This window comes from Mobula birostris, chromosome 27, assembly GCF_030028105.1.
Source record: "Mobula birostris isolate sMobBir1 chromosome 27, sMobBir1.hap1, whole genome shotgun sequence".
Lineage (NCBI taxonomy): Eukaryota > Metazoa > Chordata > Chondrichthyes > Myliobatiformes > Myliobatidae > Mobula > Mobula birostris.
Window position 1 is genome coordinate 20,093,241 of NC_092396.1, and position 16,224 is coordinate 20,109,464.

At 43.2% G+C, this 16,224-nt stretch overlaps 1 protein-coding gene across 2 annotated transcripts in view; it reads right to left on the reverse strand.

Annotated features, from left to right (window-relative positions):
* The window catches only part of LOC140188601 (tumor necrosis factor receptor superfamily member 1B-like), a 36,252-nt gene extending 24,561 nt beyond the window's left edge, over window positions 1-11,691 (reverse strand). Inside the window, exons 1-2 of one of the 2 annotated variants that reach the window (XM_072245033.1) lie at window positions 11,609-11,691; window positions 1,333-1,411 (exon numbers count right to left, since the gene is read on the reverse strand). In XM_072245033.1, coding sequence (XP_072101134.1) covers window positions 1,333-1,411; window positions 11,609-11,674 — 145 coding nt within the window. In that variant the 5' untranslated portion in view covers window positions 11,675-11,691. The remainder of the gene's footprint in view (window positions 1-1,332; window positions 1,412-11,608) is intronic. The other variant, XM_072245034.1, reaches the window with a different exon arrangement.
* Window positions 11,692-16,224: the final 4,533 nt, after the last annotated feature.

The window sequence follows — 16,224 nt, forward strand, 5'->3', positions numbered from 1 at the left end:
GGGAACTGAAACTCGGAAAAATTTAGATGCATCTAGAAATGATAATGTTAGTGTCACACAATTATTAGTTCATAGTTGAAAGCATACCCAGTTCCTTATATCTTGCAGGGAAGGCCATAAGCCTCCTGAACTCTCTGCCACCACCTAGGCTAAATGTCATCACTTAGCAGAAGTAGGCCATTCAGCCAGTTGAGTGTGCTCCACCATTCAATCTTGGGCTAATCCAATTCTTCCAGTCATTCCCACTCCCCTGCCCTTTCCCCATACCCTTTGATGCCCTAGCTAATCAAGAACCTATCTATTTCTGCCTTAAATACGCCCAATGACTTGGCCTCCACAGCCACTCGTGGCAACAAATTCCACAGACTTACCACCCTCTGACTGAAGTAATTTCTCCGCATCTCTGTTCTAAATAGACGACCTTCAATCCTGAAGTCGTGCCCTCTTGTCCTAGACTCCCCTACCATGGGAAATAACTTTGCCATATCTAATCTGTTCAGGCCTTTTAACATTTGGAATGTTTCTATGAGATCCTTCCTCATTCTTCTGAATTCCAGGGAATACAGCACAAGAGCTGCCAGATATTCCTCATACGGTAACCCTTATGTGCACCTTATTATTTGTTCATTTATTTGTCATAATGTTACTTTATATGTTATATGTGTGAGTTATATGTAGTGTGTTATATGTTATGTGTTGCGCACCTCGGTCCGGAGGAACGTTGTTTCATATGGCGGTACGTGTGTATAGTTGAATAACAATAAAGTGAACTTGAAGTTGAAGCCTGCTATTCTCACTTTGTCTGGCCTATTTATGACTCTGGATCTATCAGCGTGATTGACCCTGAACAACTCCACATTTGAAGGGCAAGGAGGAACAGAGAACATTGTGAACAATACTGGTGACGTCCATACTCTATGAATTAATTAAAAATAGAAACTTCGCCTCTTTGTAATAGTGTGTGTGTGTGTGTGTGTGTGTGTGTGTGTGTGTGTGTGTGAGTGTGTGTGTGTGTGTGAGTGTGTGTGTCTGTCTTTTTTCTCTCTCTCTGCGTATTGGGTCTTTTTTTAAAAATGGTTTCTTGTTTTGCGGCTGCCTGTTAGCAGACAAATCTCAAGGTTATACGTACTGTGATGGGGCAGTGCAGGGAGCTCTGTTCTGTTCTGTAACTGGTTGCTGTGCTCACTCCAGTGCTCCATGCATTGTCTTGGATGAATTTGTTACCGAGCACAAACCTTTCCATTGGTGTGGATTTAGGACACCTAGAGGCTGTGAGACAAAAGACCCACGTGTTTTATGGCAGGTGTTCAGGGAGCGAGGGATGACACATACCTGGAGGACACAAGGAGCAGCACCGATCTGCAGCTTGGTTATAGTATTCAGTCTCCTTACAGGACTTGCCATTTTGTTGCTGACATGTGAGAGAAAGAGAGAATTGGCCGTTATTCCAGAATTACCCACTATCCAGTACATCCACTCTCAGGGATAAAGATACAGCTTTTCAAGTCACTACAGAAAGCAGCTACTAAATCCAAACCTATTCAGTTTCCAGAAACCCTCGGCTCCTCCGCAATACCAAACCTGAGCTGAACACCATATTCCATTCTGGTGGGCATGAAGGAGCTATTAATGCGCCAAGAGCAAATGTTCTGGTTCCTAAAAAGGGAACTGCAATTGCCAAGATTTTAAGTTTGAGGCCGGGGGGGGGGAGGATGCAGAAGGAAGGCTGGGGGAAGGGAGGGCACAACCACAAAATCAGATCATAAGATTATAAGACAGTGGATCATAAGGCTGCCCCAAATGACCTTATTGTTCACAATTCAGTGCGTCGGACAGAACTTAAAAGTTCCATCTCATTTGTTCATTGTGAAAAGGGTCCAGTGGAAAATGTCTCATTTGGAAACTTGATGAAATTAACTTAAAAACAGAGAGTTTGTAAAATTTATTACGGTTTCACCTCTGGCTGTTTCTCTCCACAATATCGACAGTACTTTACCAATAAGCGGTATGCAAATCGTAGACGGGAAGAATTTCCATCAAGTTATAGGTCACACAGTTGGTTAAAACTAAACAAAAAAAAGTTCTCTGTATTGTCTAGCAGAGTTCAGGTTAAATGGTCTAAATTAAACTCTCACTGGTGCAGCATACAATGAGGGCACCGCAGAGCAGGGGAATTTGCACACAAATCGGAGGAGACCCAAGCACACAAGATGCTGGAGGAACTCAGCAAATCAGATAGCGTTTATGGAGGGAAACAAACAGTCAGAGTTCTGGGTAATGAGGGGTCTTAGCCCGAAATGTTGACTGTATATTTGCCTCCAGAGATGCTGCTCGGCTTACTCAGTTCCTCCAGCTTTTTGTGCGTGTTGCTCAAGAGCTCCAGCAACCGCAGAATCTCTTGTGCTGGAAATAGGTTCAAGATTCAAGACTGTTAGTATTGGTATTCTTCAGAACACAAGTATAAAGGAGGACAAAACGATTGTTACTCCGGATCTGATGCAGTATTAAAAAGTAACACAATAAGCACAAAGAACACAAACAAAAACAATAAATATGAATACAAAGGCAAATAAACCCTTGGGAGTTTAAAAATTGCACTTCTCCCACTATAGCAGATTGCCCAAGGGCACTTTCCATGGCCTGCAAGAGATGGTTGAGACTAGAGTCAGCAGCCTCAGTAGAATAAGTCTTCCACTGATCAGCACAGCCACATACTGTCCTTAATTAAGTCTGCCTGTTTAACCGAGGTACATTTTACAGTTTTTGCATCCTATCCTCTCTGCCTGTCCCAATGAGAGACACTCTCCTACTTACAAACTCAGGCGAACTGTCGTCCAGTGAGGACATTACACTAATTCCTGGAGTCCATGGACCCCTCGGTTAACGGTACGGGTCCATGGCTTAAAAAAAATGGCTGGGAACCCCTGCATTAGTTGGACTGAAAGGTAAGACCATCACAGGAACATGAATAAAGGTCATGTTGAAAACAAAGGCAATGTATAAATAACGTTAGGATACAGGTAGCTGTCAGGACTGTTAAAATGATAAAACCCCCAAGGGAACCAAGGAAAATGAGTAAATTCAATCTGAAGTCAGTGGGAACAAGAAAAGGATAATCAGTGATGTGTGTTTATGATACTAGTGGGATTTCAAGGAATTCAGCATCTAATCCCACGCATGTTTCATACACATTAATGATTAAGACACAAGGCATTGCTGAGATTGTAATGGGGGGAAGAGCGTAGACAAGGCTGACCTTGAGGATGGGAGTGGGGGCTGAAGGTCATGTGAAGGTGGAGGTGATGTTGGTGCTGAGTTGGCGAGTCACAAGAATGATGCTGGCATGGTCACAGGGGCGGAGAAGTGAGGGCAAGAACAGGAGCATTCAAGGTTGCGGTGCACCTGGGGGTGAGGATGATGTTAAAAGTTAACACTGCTGTGGGCCGAATCAAAGGGGCTGATGAGTCAGCATACAGGAGGGAGATTGAAAATTTGGCTGAGTGGTGTCACAACAACAACCTCAGCAAGACCAAGGAACTGATCGAAGACTTCAGGAGAGGGAAACCAGAGGTCCATGAGCCAGTACTTATCAGATGATCAGAGGTGGAGAGGGTCAGTAACTTTAAGTTCCTGGGTGACTCCATCTCAGAGGACCTGCCTTGGACCCATCATATAAATGTAATTGCAAGGGAAGCACGACAGTGCCTGTACATCCTCAGGAGTCTGCAGAGATTCAACATGTCATCAAGAACTTTGACAAACTTCGATAGATGGGTGGTGGAAAGTGTGCTGAGAGGCTGCTTTACAGCCTGGTGTGGGAATACCAAAGCCTTTGAGCGGAAAATCCTACAGAAGGTAGTGGATTTGGCCCAGTACATCACGGGTTAAATCCTCCCAGCCATTGAGCACATCTACATGAAATGCTGTTGCAGGAAAGTGGCATCCTTCATCAAAGTTCCTCACCACCCAGGCCATGCCCTTTTCTCACCGCTGCCATCAGGTACAAGATACAGGAGCCTCAGGACCCGGACCACCAGGTTCCAGAACAGTTACTACCCCTCAGCAATCAGGCTCTTGAGCAAACAGAGATAACTGCACTCACTCTATTTCTAGCGTTCCCGCAACAAATTATCTCACTTTAAGGACTCTTTATCTTGTTATTTCATGCTCTCGTTATTTATTGCTATTTATTTATATTTGCATTTGCACAGTGTGTTGTTCATTGATCCTGTTTACAGTTACTGTTCTGTAGATTTGCGGAGTATGCCCGCAGGAAAAACAACCTCAGCGTTGGATGTGGTGACATGCATGTACTTTGATAATAAATTTAACTTTGAACTTTGAACAGTGATGTTGACATTGGAACTGAAGGTTGTCAGAAGGAGTGGGTGACATCTGGATAATGCTATGGCTGACATCATTGGGTATGTGGCTTTTGTGGGACAGTGGGGGTGTTTTGGGCTGATGCGTCATTGGGAGGCAGGGAAATACATGTTGCCCAAGAACAATATGACACTTGCCTCAAGGAGATTGCTTCAAATGTAACGTTTTGAGGCCAAGTATGCAGACAGAGGTGAGAGTGTGACCAGGAGTTAGGGTTGGGCTGTCTGCAGTAACAATGTGTATCTGTTTGGGAATGAAGGCTACAGTGTCGGCAAAGAAGGATGATGTGGAACATGACAACTGTCCGAAACACAGGACGAGGGTGATTCCCGTCTGGAGAGAAGGGTGATATCTGCAGTGATTCATTTAAAGGATCTGTAGTTTCAGCCTGAGAGCTAAAAGGGGCAAGAATGATTCATACCATGAGAAGAATCAGAGCCACTCTAATTCCCTACTGACTCTAATTCTCTCTGGTCTGAGCCTCAGGTTGGAAATCCAGCTCTGGAGAAGCCTAACCATCTGCACAGAGGCCAACGTGTAGCCGAATGAAACCTAACCCTTCTCAAGCTGTGACAGCTCCAGGTCCTGTCCCCAGCAGTGCCTCGACACAACCCCAGAGTGCCCCTCCAACCCTTCCACGCACTCCCAACACCCTGCTGAGATATACCCCCAGGGATGGTTCTGCAATGCCGATGATTCATTGTATAAAGTACAGTACAACTTTATTCAATTTCCATTTCAATGGACCTACAGAATTGAGTCGGGGACGGGCTGGTTTGCATACGTTAGTGCTGTGCTCAGTACAGCCATGACAAGGCCTGCTTGCTTTTAAATCACTCGTGACATTTCAGAGAAATCCTTGCTCCATGAGCATGTCTGGGCAGTTGCGTCTCCATAAAATTTCAACGGCATCATTTTATCTTAAAACAAAAAAGTAAAACATTGGTTCAGCTTTACAAAGGGATCATCTTACACTCTCAAGCCTTTTTGCATGTTCTTATAACAGAAACTATAATCTAAATTGGCGTCAGTGTCAGAATCAGAATCAGGTTTAATATTGGTGGCATTATGTCGTGAAATTTGTAAACTTTGCGACTACAGTCCATTGCGATACATGACAAATATAGAAAAAAACCTGAACTATAGTAAGTATATATATGTATATTAAATTGCTAAGTTAGACTGAGTTGTGCAAAAACAGAAATAAATAAAAAGTGGTGAGGTAGTGTTCGTGGTTTCAATGCCCATTTAGAAATCGGATGGCAGAGGGGAAGAAGCTGTTCCTGAATCGCTGAGTGTGTGCCTTCAGGCTCCTGTACCTCCTTCCTGTAGCAACGCAAAGAGGAGTCGAGGAATGCTACTGAGAAAGTGCAGGATTAGCAGTGGAGATGTCTTTTGGATGAGAATATAAACCAAGGTGACATGTGCACCTTCAGGTAGGTATAGTAGACCTCATTGCTTGAGTGATGAAATCTCACCAGATACCTGCAGCCATCACTTCTCCCTCAATGAACATCACTGAGATAGATTCATGTACTGACATACTTTGTGGATTCTTGCTGCATCAAAAGTAGAATTACCTCTCCAGGTGAATTAATCATCTCAGATGCTTTTAAATATTTTCAAATGTAGTTACACTCCAATTGAAACATTGCTAGTCTTTCAAAGTAATATTAGGCGTGGTCATCTGAGAACTCTATCAAATCTTCCACCAAGAGTTTGAGGACTCCCAACGATGAACTTGACTAGCTGGGGAGGGAATTCAAAGCCTTTTAACTCTGCTTTACGTCATGCTCTCAGCACCAACAAGATGGTAGGGAAACACTAACAAAAAAAGAGACAGGAGTAGGTTCTCCACTTCACAGCCCAGTGAGATTATGGCTCATATTACATTGGTCAATTTTTCACCCTTTCTTAATGTCCTTTGGTTTGTTAATGGTCCAAAAATCTATCTATGTCAGTTCTGACTATACTCAAAGATTGATAGATTTATCAATTCTTTGGGTACATAATTATCAGGATTCATAATCATTAAGTAAATAATGTTCTCCTTACCTATGTCTTGGTACTTGATGTGCCCCTTTGTTCTAGACTCTCCTGATGGAAAAATATTCCTGTCAGACACTACACTGACATGCTTTCTAAACTTAAGGTTTCAATGAAACTAGTCTTATTTCTAAACTCAAACATGATTGACTGTCCGTTGGACAACCTCCTCATCTAAGGAATCAACAGTACTGTGCACACATTTATAGCTGGGGTGCACGGTATTGTATTTGTCAACACGGAGTGGCGAGCGAGTTTGCAAATCTGGCAGAAGCAAAACATGTTGGGAATGGTGAGGGTGGAGTGCCACACGAAGAGTGTAGGGCAGGTGGCAGAGTGCCAGGGTGGGGGTGGCACAGGTGCAGACACACCCAGCCCTGAGACACCAGGCAAGGTCATTTGATTCCAAACAATTGGTTTATTGATCATTACAGAATGTCTCTCTGGTGCTTTCTGCCTCCTCCCCTCTCTCTTCCTCTTTCTTGAACTATGATTGCCCCCTCCCCACCCCTTCAGTCCACAATAGAAATCCATATCAGAATCAAGTTTATCATCACTCACATATGTCATGAAATTGGTTTTGTTTTATTTTGTGGCAGTAGTACAGTGAAATACATAAAATTACTGTAGTACTGTGCCTAAAACTTTGGCACATTACTGTAAATCTATGCTGCACAGATCCCAAGGCATGTGTTTTTTTTTGTGACCAAATCCACATGCAGTAACTCAAGCGTGGTCACATTAAAGCCCCATTCAATTAAAAAAAAATCTTATATATATATATATAGACCTGTATAAAATCCTCATTCAATTTGCCTTCCCTGCTGGCTGCATGTGAACCTAAGTGTGGATCAAACCAATTTGTCATCCACCATCAGTAAGCCAATTTCTACCTGTTCAGGTAATTAGCACAGTAAAGCTGAAGATGTGGAGATTTTGCCTTTCTTAGAAGGATACAATGCCTCCAGAGAAATGCACAATCTGCTGAAGGTACTCAGCAGGTCAAGTAGCATTGGGAGGAGGAGAGAATTTGTCAATGTTCCAGCTCAAAGTCCTACATCAAAACCAACATCTGCAATCTCTTTTACAGACTTTCTCCTCCTGTTCCCTGGCCATACGGTCCAGTGCCTCCATACTGGAGATACAGAAGAGTACAGCACAATACAGGCCCTTCGCCCCACAATGTTGTGCCAACTTCTAAGAAAAAATAAAAACAGAAAATGTTGAAAAGACTCAGAAGGTCAGGAACCACCTGTAAAAAAGAAAACAGATCTAATATTTCAGGTCAAGTAAGTTCATCAGCTGCCTGACCCACTGAATATTTCCAGTATGTGTAGTTCTTCTAATTTCCAATTGATAAGTATCAAGAGCAGGTTTAAACATTAGGCACTGTCTATTCATTTTGCGAATTTGAGCTGAACATCAATGGGACCTTTGGCCTGTGAGTCAATATACATCAGGTATAATCTCTCAGTTTTCATCATCCTTTCAGACCAAGAATCTAGAAGGGAAATCTAGCAGCCAATGAATGAAAACAATACTCTAAAGGCAAAATTAATCACAGCTGATTACATTGAAGACCTATTCAAAGAACAATAAATTTCTGCATAATCTCATAGAAGCATCACTCCCTTTTCTCTCTTCCCAGGAAAGTCCCCATGAAGACATCTGCAATTTTGACTAACCCTTCCGATTATATTATCTTCTGATCGAGACAATCACAATGTCATTGATAGATGTCACCAAGGTGACTAACAGCAAGCAGGTCCCTGACTCTAGTTTACAGAAAAGGAAATGAGGGCTGCATTTTAAGGGCCTGGTAAACTACCCTTTCGGAAATAAGCAAGGATCCACAAAAAGATTGCCATTTGAAATTCCCACTACAGCTTAGCTTGGCAATTCATATTCTGCTGGACAACCATTGATTCAGCAGAAGGAGTGTCATGTATTTAACATTTCAGTAATATTTGAGTAATCTTGTAAATACTGTGCCTATAAAAAGTATTCACCTCCTTGGAGTTTTCATGTTTTATTGTTTCACAACATTGAATCACAGTGGATTTTATTTGGCTTTTATGACACAAATCAACAGAAAAAAAGACTTTTCCATGTTAAAGTGAAAACAGATCTCTGCAACCCCGCAAAAAGGTCATTGAAAAGCACAAGTCAGGAGATGGATACAAGAAAATTTCCAAGACACTGAATATTCCTTGGAGTACATTTTAAGTCAATCATCAAGAAATGGAAAGAATATGGAACAGCTATAAATCTGCTTAGAGCAGGCCACCCTCAAAAACTGAGTGACCGTGCAAGAAGGGGACTTGTGATGGAGGTCACCAAGAGACCTACGACAGCTCTGGAGAAACTACAAGCTTCAGTGGCTGAGATGGGAGTGACTGCACATAACAACACCATTGCCCAGGTGCTTCACCAATCTCAGCTTCATGGGAGAGTGGCAAAGAGAAAGCCACTGTTGAAAAAGGCTCATATGAAATGGCAGCTAAAGTTTGCCAGCTGACATGTGGGAGACTCCCAAGTCAGCTGGAAGGAGGTCCTATGGTCTGACAAAACTAAAATTGAGTTTTTTTAAATGCTATGTTTGGCATAAGCCAAACACCACACATCATCAAAAACACACCGTCCCTACCGTGAAGCATGGTGGTGGCTGCATCATGCTGTGGGGATGCTTCACTGCAGCAGGCCCTGGAAGGCTTGTGAAGGTAGGGGGTAAAATGAATGCAGCAAAAAGTAGGAAGATCCCAGAGGAAAACCTGATGCAGTCTGCAAGAGAACTGTGACTTGGGAGGAGATTTGTTCTCCAGCAAGACAATGACTCCAAGCATAAAGCCAAACCACACATGAGTGGCTTAAAAACAACAAAGTTAATGTCCTGGAGTGGCCAAGTCAGAGTCCAGACTTCAATCCAATTGAGAATTTGTGGCTGGATTTGAAAAGGGCTGTTCACTCACGATCCCCATGCAATCTGATGGAGCTTGAGCAGTTTTGTATTGTCCAGATGTGCAAAGCTAATAGACCTATTCTTATAAACTTAAGCCTGTAGTTGCTGCCAGATGTGCATCTACTAACTACTGATTTGAAGGGGGTGAATACTAATGCCATCCCAATTATTTTGTGTGTTTTATATTTGTAACTAATTTAGTTCTCTTTGAAGAGATCTATTTTTAGTTTGACTCAAAAGAGTCTTTTTCTGTTGATCAGTGTCAAAAAAGCCAAATTAAATCCATTGTGGCCCAATGCTCTAAAACAATAAAACATGAACATTTCCGGGGGGGGGGGGGTTGGTGAATACTTTTTATAGTGACTGTATCTTGTTGATTAAGCATTCCTGTTCTTTTCAAATAATTTATTATGGATTACATGTAAAACTACATTGATTGCATACGTCACCGTGCTACCACGTGATGTGTGCCGCTCGCTAAAAAGCAGACCGACGTTCCTGACTCCAGTGTCTTCATTTGAATTAGTTTAATGCTTTGAAGTTACAAAACATAAATAGTGTGGGTTACCCAGGGATAAGTAGCTATCTGACAATCCTCAATGCAGAGAACTCTGTGTGAATTCGCTACACGTTTGAGATCCCTCACCTACACGATTCGTTTGATGATGCAGACAATTGCTCATCAATTGTGATCAACTAATCACCAGCAGGTAATCAGTTTAGTGCAAACATTGATTACCCATGTCCTCTAAAATATAAACACAGCAAGTTCAGGAAAAACTCAACAAGTCAGACGTAAATGATCTATGATCTATAAATAGTCAACATTTTTGGACCTGAAATGTTAACTGTTTCTCTCTCCAGAAATGTTGCCTGATCTACTGGATTTTCCCAGCATTTTCTATTGTTTTAATGGTTCCAGTGTCGGCTGTCGTTGTTTTCCTTCAGTGACCGCCTGCTGCGTGCAACGTCCCCCAATAAATATAGTATCTGTTGCTCAGAAAGTAAATTATTCAAATCCGGAGAAGTCAATCATTTTGAAGATCCGTCGGTTTACATTCGATACGTCTCATCTGACATGTCCTAACCGCATGCGTCACGCTTATCTACCGATTTCAGCTACCCCATTCCAGGAAGATAAAACAGCATTATGATGAGCAACATGAACAAGCTCGTGTTCGTACAGCAAATTTACAAAATGGGTAATACAAGTTTTTAAAACTTCCAGCAGTTCTCACCTCGATTAATGTAGCATCCCCCCCCCCCCAACGCCCGTCAATAATTACCAAGATATATACCCGCTTTGTCTGTATCTTATCTTCCAGTTATCTCTCGCTCCAGGCAATTCCTAATTTTCATATATAAAATTTTACAGGACAGCGTCTATGCTTTAACAAATTCCATTCCCCTCCTTCGTTCTACCTCAGTCCGAGACCCACTCCCCCAACTCACAAGAAATCGTCCTTCCCCATTCGCTCCAGCAACACTCTTTTATTAAAAACCATACAAGCCTCCTCTCCCCTTCAGTTCGTGCACAACTACCCCCGATATTTCAAGTCTCCTGCCATGGACGCCTACGTTCGAAACGGTGTGTTAGCACACCAACCGACTGCGGCTGGTCTGAACTACTCAGATACGATCAGAGGTCAGACCAGGTGCATTTCTAATGTTTACGATGTCTTACTCCGGAGCGGATTCGGAGGCCGTGGAGAGGGGCAGCCGAGGGGCTGACGGCAACCATGTTTTAGCCTGACTACCGCCCCAATCCCGATAGGACCCCCTCCAAGCCTCTGTCGAGATGCAGAAACAGTAGAAATCCTCGTGGCCGGGCGGTTTTTTAATATCATACTGCGAAAGGGGAGGGGGGTCTGCTGAACAAGTGAAATTTCTGCTGATTATTTCACTAGCTGACTATTTAACCAGGAGGGCACCACAGCCAAACTCGAACGTCTTGCTGGGAAGAGTATAGGGGAAAGAGGGAATTCGTTTTAATAAATCCGTGTCCTTATTATTTATTATTCGGAGCGCAGATCCGAAATTATTACATATTTTCATCTTGAAGAATGTTGCCCAGAGCGGTGGGTCCGACTAAACACGCTACAATTCAAACGGGAATTTAAATGCCTTTCAGTCCCGTTTTTACGGAGAAGGACTGAGTTATAAATTACGTTCCTGATACACTGGCCGCACCTACAATAAGATTCACAATTGTTGACCTACCGCTCCAAGCGCCGCCGTGACGACCAACGAGACCCATAAAACCAGGACTGAGCCTCGCTGCAGCATCCTCGTCTCCTCGCTGCCCAGAGGTTGCTGGCGACGTGACAGAAAATGCAATGAGCTCTAATTGACACAGCAGGTTCACTTTGAATTTTGCCGGTACGTGAATCGGTAGGAGGAGCTAGCGCGAAATCGAGCTGCAGTTCCGTAAATCCCAATTGGAATCTATCACCAAGCACATCTTTCCTTCCCTCCCACTTTCAGCTATCCGCAGGGATCGCTCCCTCCCAACTTCCTTGTCCATTCGTCCCCCCCCCCCCCGCCACACTAATCTCCCTCCTGACTTTTACCCTTTTGTAAGCGGTACGAGTGTAATACCTGCCCCTGCACCTCCTCCTCACTATCATTCAGGGCTCCAAATAGTCCTTCTAGGTGAGGCGACACTTCACCTGTGAGTCTCTAGGAGTCATCTACTGTTTCGGGAGACTCGACGCAGGTTGGAAGAGCGCTCCGCCGATACCTACGCTCCGTTCGCCAGGAAAAGCGGGATCTTCCAGTGGCCACATGTTTTAATTCAACACTCACAGCACGTTGGAGGAACTCGGCAGGTCGGGCAGCATCCGTGGAAACGATCAGTCAACGTTTCGGGCCTCAACCCTTCCCACGGATGCTGCCCGACCTGCTGAGTTCCTCCAGCGTGTTGTGAGCATTGCTTTGACCCCAGCATCTGCAGAGTATTTTGTGTTTACATGTTTTAATTCTACTTCCCATTCCCATTCCGACGTGTCAGCCCATGGCCTCCTCTACAGTTGCGATGAGGCTACAGTCACGTTGGAGGAGCAACACTTTACACTCCGCCTGGGTAGCCTCCAACCTGACGGCATGAGCATCGATTCCTCGAACTTCCGGCAATGATCCCCCTACCCACACTTCACCATTCCCCATTCCTGTTTCCCTCTCTCACCTTATCTCCTTACCTGTCCATCACCTCCCTCTGGTGCTCCTCCCAGCTTTTCTTTCTTCCGAGGCCTTCTGTCCTCTCCTACTGGACTCCCCCTTCTCCAGCCCTGTATCTCTTCCGCCCATCAACTTCCCAGCTCTTTACTTCATCCCTTCCACCCTCTCCCCATCTCCCAGTTTCACCTATCAGCTGGTATTTCTTCCGCCCCTCCCTCACTTTTTCACTCTGACTCCACGTCTTCCCCCACCCAGTCCTGCTGAACTCTTTTCCATAGATGCTGTCGGGCCTGCTGAGTTCCTCCAGCATTTTGAGTGAGTTGCTTGTATTTCCAGTGTCTGCGGATTTTCTCCTGTTTGTCGCTGTAATCCATCAGCAGTTCAGGCAGCATTTGCTGAAAAGAGATCTCCCCCAACGTAATATAGTCTGTATTTAGAACCAGCCCAAGCCAGATAATTTATTTTTCAGTCTCTCCAGTATCACTAGGTTTGAGGTGGAAGTCAGCCTCCAATGTAAACACATTGTCGCTGGCACAGTGTCCGAAGCTGCTCTCCTACAAGTGAAGCTCAAAGCAAAGAGGCGCCTGATTTGATTTTTCGTCCCAGCTGTCTCCCCCTATTTAATAAACAGACCCAATTGTCCCAGCGAGTTAGTGCCGTTTTGCTTCGCGATCTCCTGACCTTGTTGAACCCCGTGGGCCAGGGTGAGGGAGAAATGGGCAGGTTTTTACTTCTGCTGGAGGTGTGGATATAGATTTGGGTGGTGCTGGACCGCGCTGCAAAGCACCCTCACCACCACCCGGCCTTGATCAAACAGACCGATCCAAAGCAGCGAGCTGGATGAGTTACCACCACCGAGCTAATGTAGTCATAATCCTAACACAAAATCATAATCCCGATGAATGGACAGGTAATGTCTAAAGATATAACCATATCACCATAAAACAATTACAGCACGGAAACAGGCCATCTTGGCCCTTCTAGTCCATGCTGAACTCTTACTCTCATCTAGTCCCACCGACCTGCACTCAGCCCATAACCCTCCATTCCTTTCCTGTCCATATATCTATCCAATTTAACTTTAAACGACAACATCGAACCTGCCTCAACCACTTCTGCTGGAAGCTGGTTCCACAAAATAATGAATGAATGGTTAGTAATTTTGTGGATGATACTAAAATAGGTGTTGTAGAAGGTGTACTTACAATATGTGGACTGAGGATTGGCAAGTAGCTTTCGATCCAGATAAGTACAAGGGAGACCAAGCCAGGATAGAGCTTATGTGGATAATGGTAGGGCCCTGCGATGCGTTGCAGAGTAGAGGGGCCTAGCTATTCAAGTGAATCGTTTGCTGTAACCAGCATCACAAGTAGATCTTTTTCTTCATGTGCCTTGCTCATTACACGCTTGGGCGATCGTGGCTCTCCACATCGAACAATCCCTCGCAGCGTCAATGATACCTCGCACACTTAAGATCTGTTAATTCTTTCACAGTGTCCATATATTTTCTTCTTTGCCTTCCTCTTTCGCATTTCCCAGGCATACGGCCTTGTAATGTAAGGCATTCTATTTCTCCCTTTCTGATGACATGGCCCAGGAATTTAAGTTTCCTCTCATTTAATGTCCTCATTAAAGATCTTTTTGTATGAGCACGTTGGAGTACTGTCTCATTAGTTACCCTATCTCTATATGATATTTTCCGCATTCTTCTAAGAAACCACATTTCTGTTGCTTCTAAGTTTCTTTGGAGTTCTGGTGTTATAGACCATGTTTCGGATGCATACAGCAAGATTGATCAGATGTAACAGTTTAGTAGCCTAAGCCTTGTTGTCATAGAAATGTGTCTGTTGGTAAAAATGGGTTTCATTTTTTGGAAGTTGGTTTTGGCAATAACAACTCTTTTTATTTCTACTTTACTTCTAGCATCTTGTGATATAAAACTACCAAGGTAATTAAAGCTGGTCTTTTGTTCAATCTCTTGGTTACTGATGTACAATTGGCAATTGGGAGTATCCTGCTGTTTTGATATTACCATACATTTGTTTTTTTTGCTGTTGATGGTTAAACCAAAATCTGCACTTGTTTGTACTACTTTGTCTAGGAGGATTTGTAGGTCTTCTGCAGCACTTGCTATTAGGGTGGTATCATCTGCAAATCTTATATTGTTGATGTTAACACCTCCAACTTTTATCCCATCTAGGTCTTCTATTTCTCTGAGAATCATGTCACTATAGATATTAAACAATTCTGGTGAGGCAATGCATCCCTGTCTAACTCCTCTTTGAATTTTAGTCCAACTGCTTATATTATCATCAATTTTTACCACCGCTGTTTGATTCCAATATAAATTTTGAAACAGTTGTTAGTCCCTTCTGTCAATGTTTAGTTTAGCGAGAATTTGAAATAATTTTTCATGTTGCACTTTGTCCAATGCTTTAGTGAAATCAATAAAACATAAAAAGACATCATTTTGATATTCAATTGACCTTTCTGAAAGCACTCGTAGTATGAAAATTGTGTTCCTAGTTCCTCTATCCTCAATAAATCCTTATTGCAGTTTAGAAGTTTCTGGCCTTTAATTTATTTTCAATTCGACTCAGAACAATTCTCAACAAAATCTTTATTATGTGACTCATAAGACTAATTGTTCTCTAATTTTCGCAGTCATTAGTTCCAGGAATTTTTGGCAGAGTTATCAATACTGATTTCAAGAGATCATCAGGCAATACACCAGACTCAAATATTCCATTAAACAGTTCAAAAAGAATGCCCAGATCTTCTAGGGCTTATATCATTTCCACTGAAATTTCATCAGATCCAGTGACTTTACCATGTTTCATGTTTTTCATTGCTCACAAAACTTGTTGATATTCTCTTCATCCACATCATTTGTTGGCTTGTTTTATGCTAATGTTAATAGTCAGAGTCATACTTTATTGATCCTGGGGGAAATTAGTTTTTGTTACAGTTGCACCATAAATATTAAATAGTAATAAAACCATAAATAGTTAAACAGTAATATGTAAATTATGCCAGTAAATTATGAAATAAGTCCAGGACCAGCCTATTGGCTCAGAGTGTCTGACCCTCCAAGGGAGAAGTTGTAAAGTTTGATGGCCACAGGCAGGAATGACTTCCTATGACGCTCTGTGTTGCATCTCGGTGGAATGAGTCTCTGGCTGAATGTACTCTGGTGCCCACCCAGTACATTATGTAGTGGATGGGAGACATTGTCCAAGATGGCATGCAACTTGGACAGATCCTCTTTTCAGACACCACCGTCAGAGAGTCCAGTTCCATCCCCACAACATCACTGGCCTTACGAATGAGTTTGTTGATTCTGTTGGTGTCTGCTACCTTCAGCCTGCTGCCCCAGCACACAACAGCAAACATGATAGCACTGGCCACCACAGACTCGTAGAACATCCTCAGCATCGTCCGGCAGATGTTAAAGGACCTCAGTCTCTCAGGAAATAGAGACGGCTCTGACCCTTCTTGTAGACAGCCTCAGTGTTCTTTCACCAGTCCAATTTATTGTCAATTCGTATCCCCAGGTAATTGTAATCCTCCACCATGTCCACACTGACCCCCTGGATGGAAACAGGGGTCACCAGTACCTTAGCTCTCCTCAGGTCTACCACCAGCTCCTTAGTCTTTTT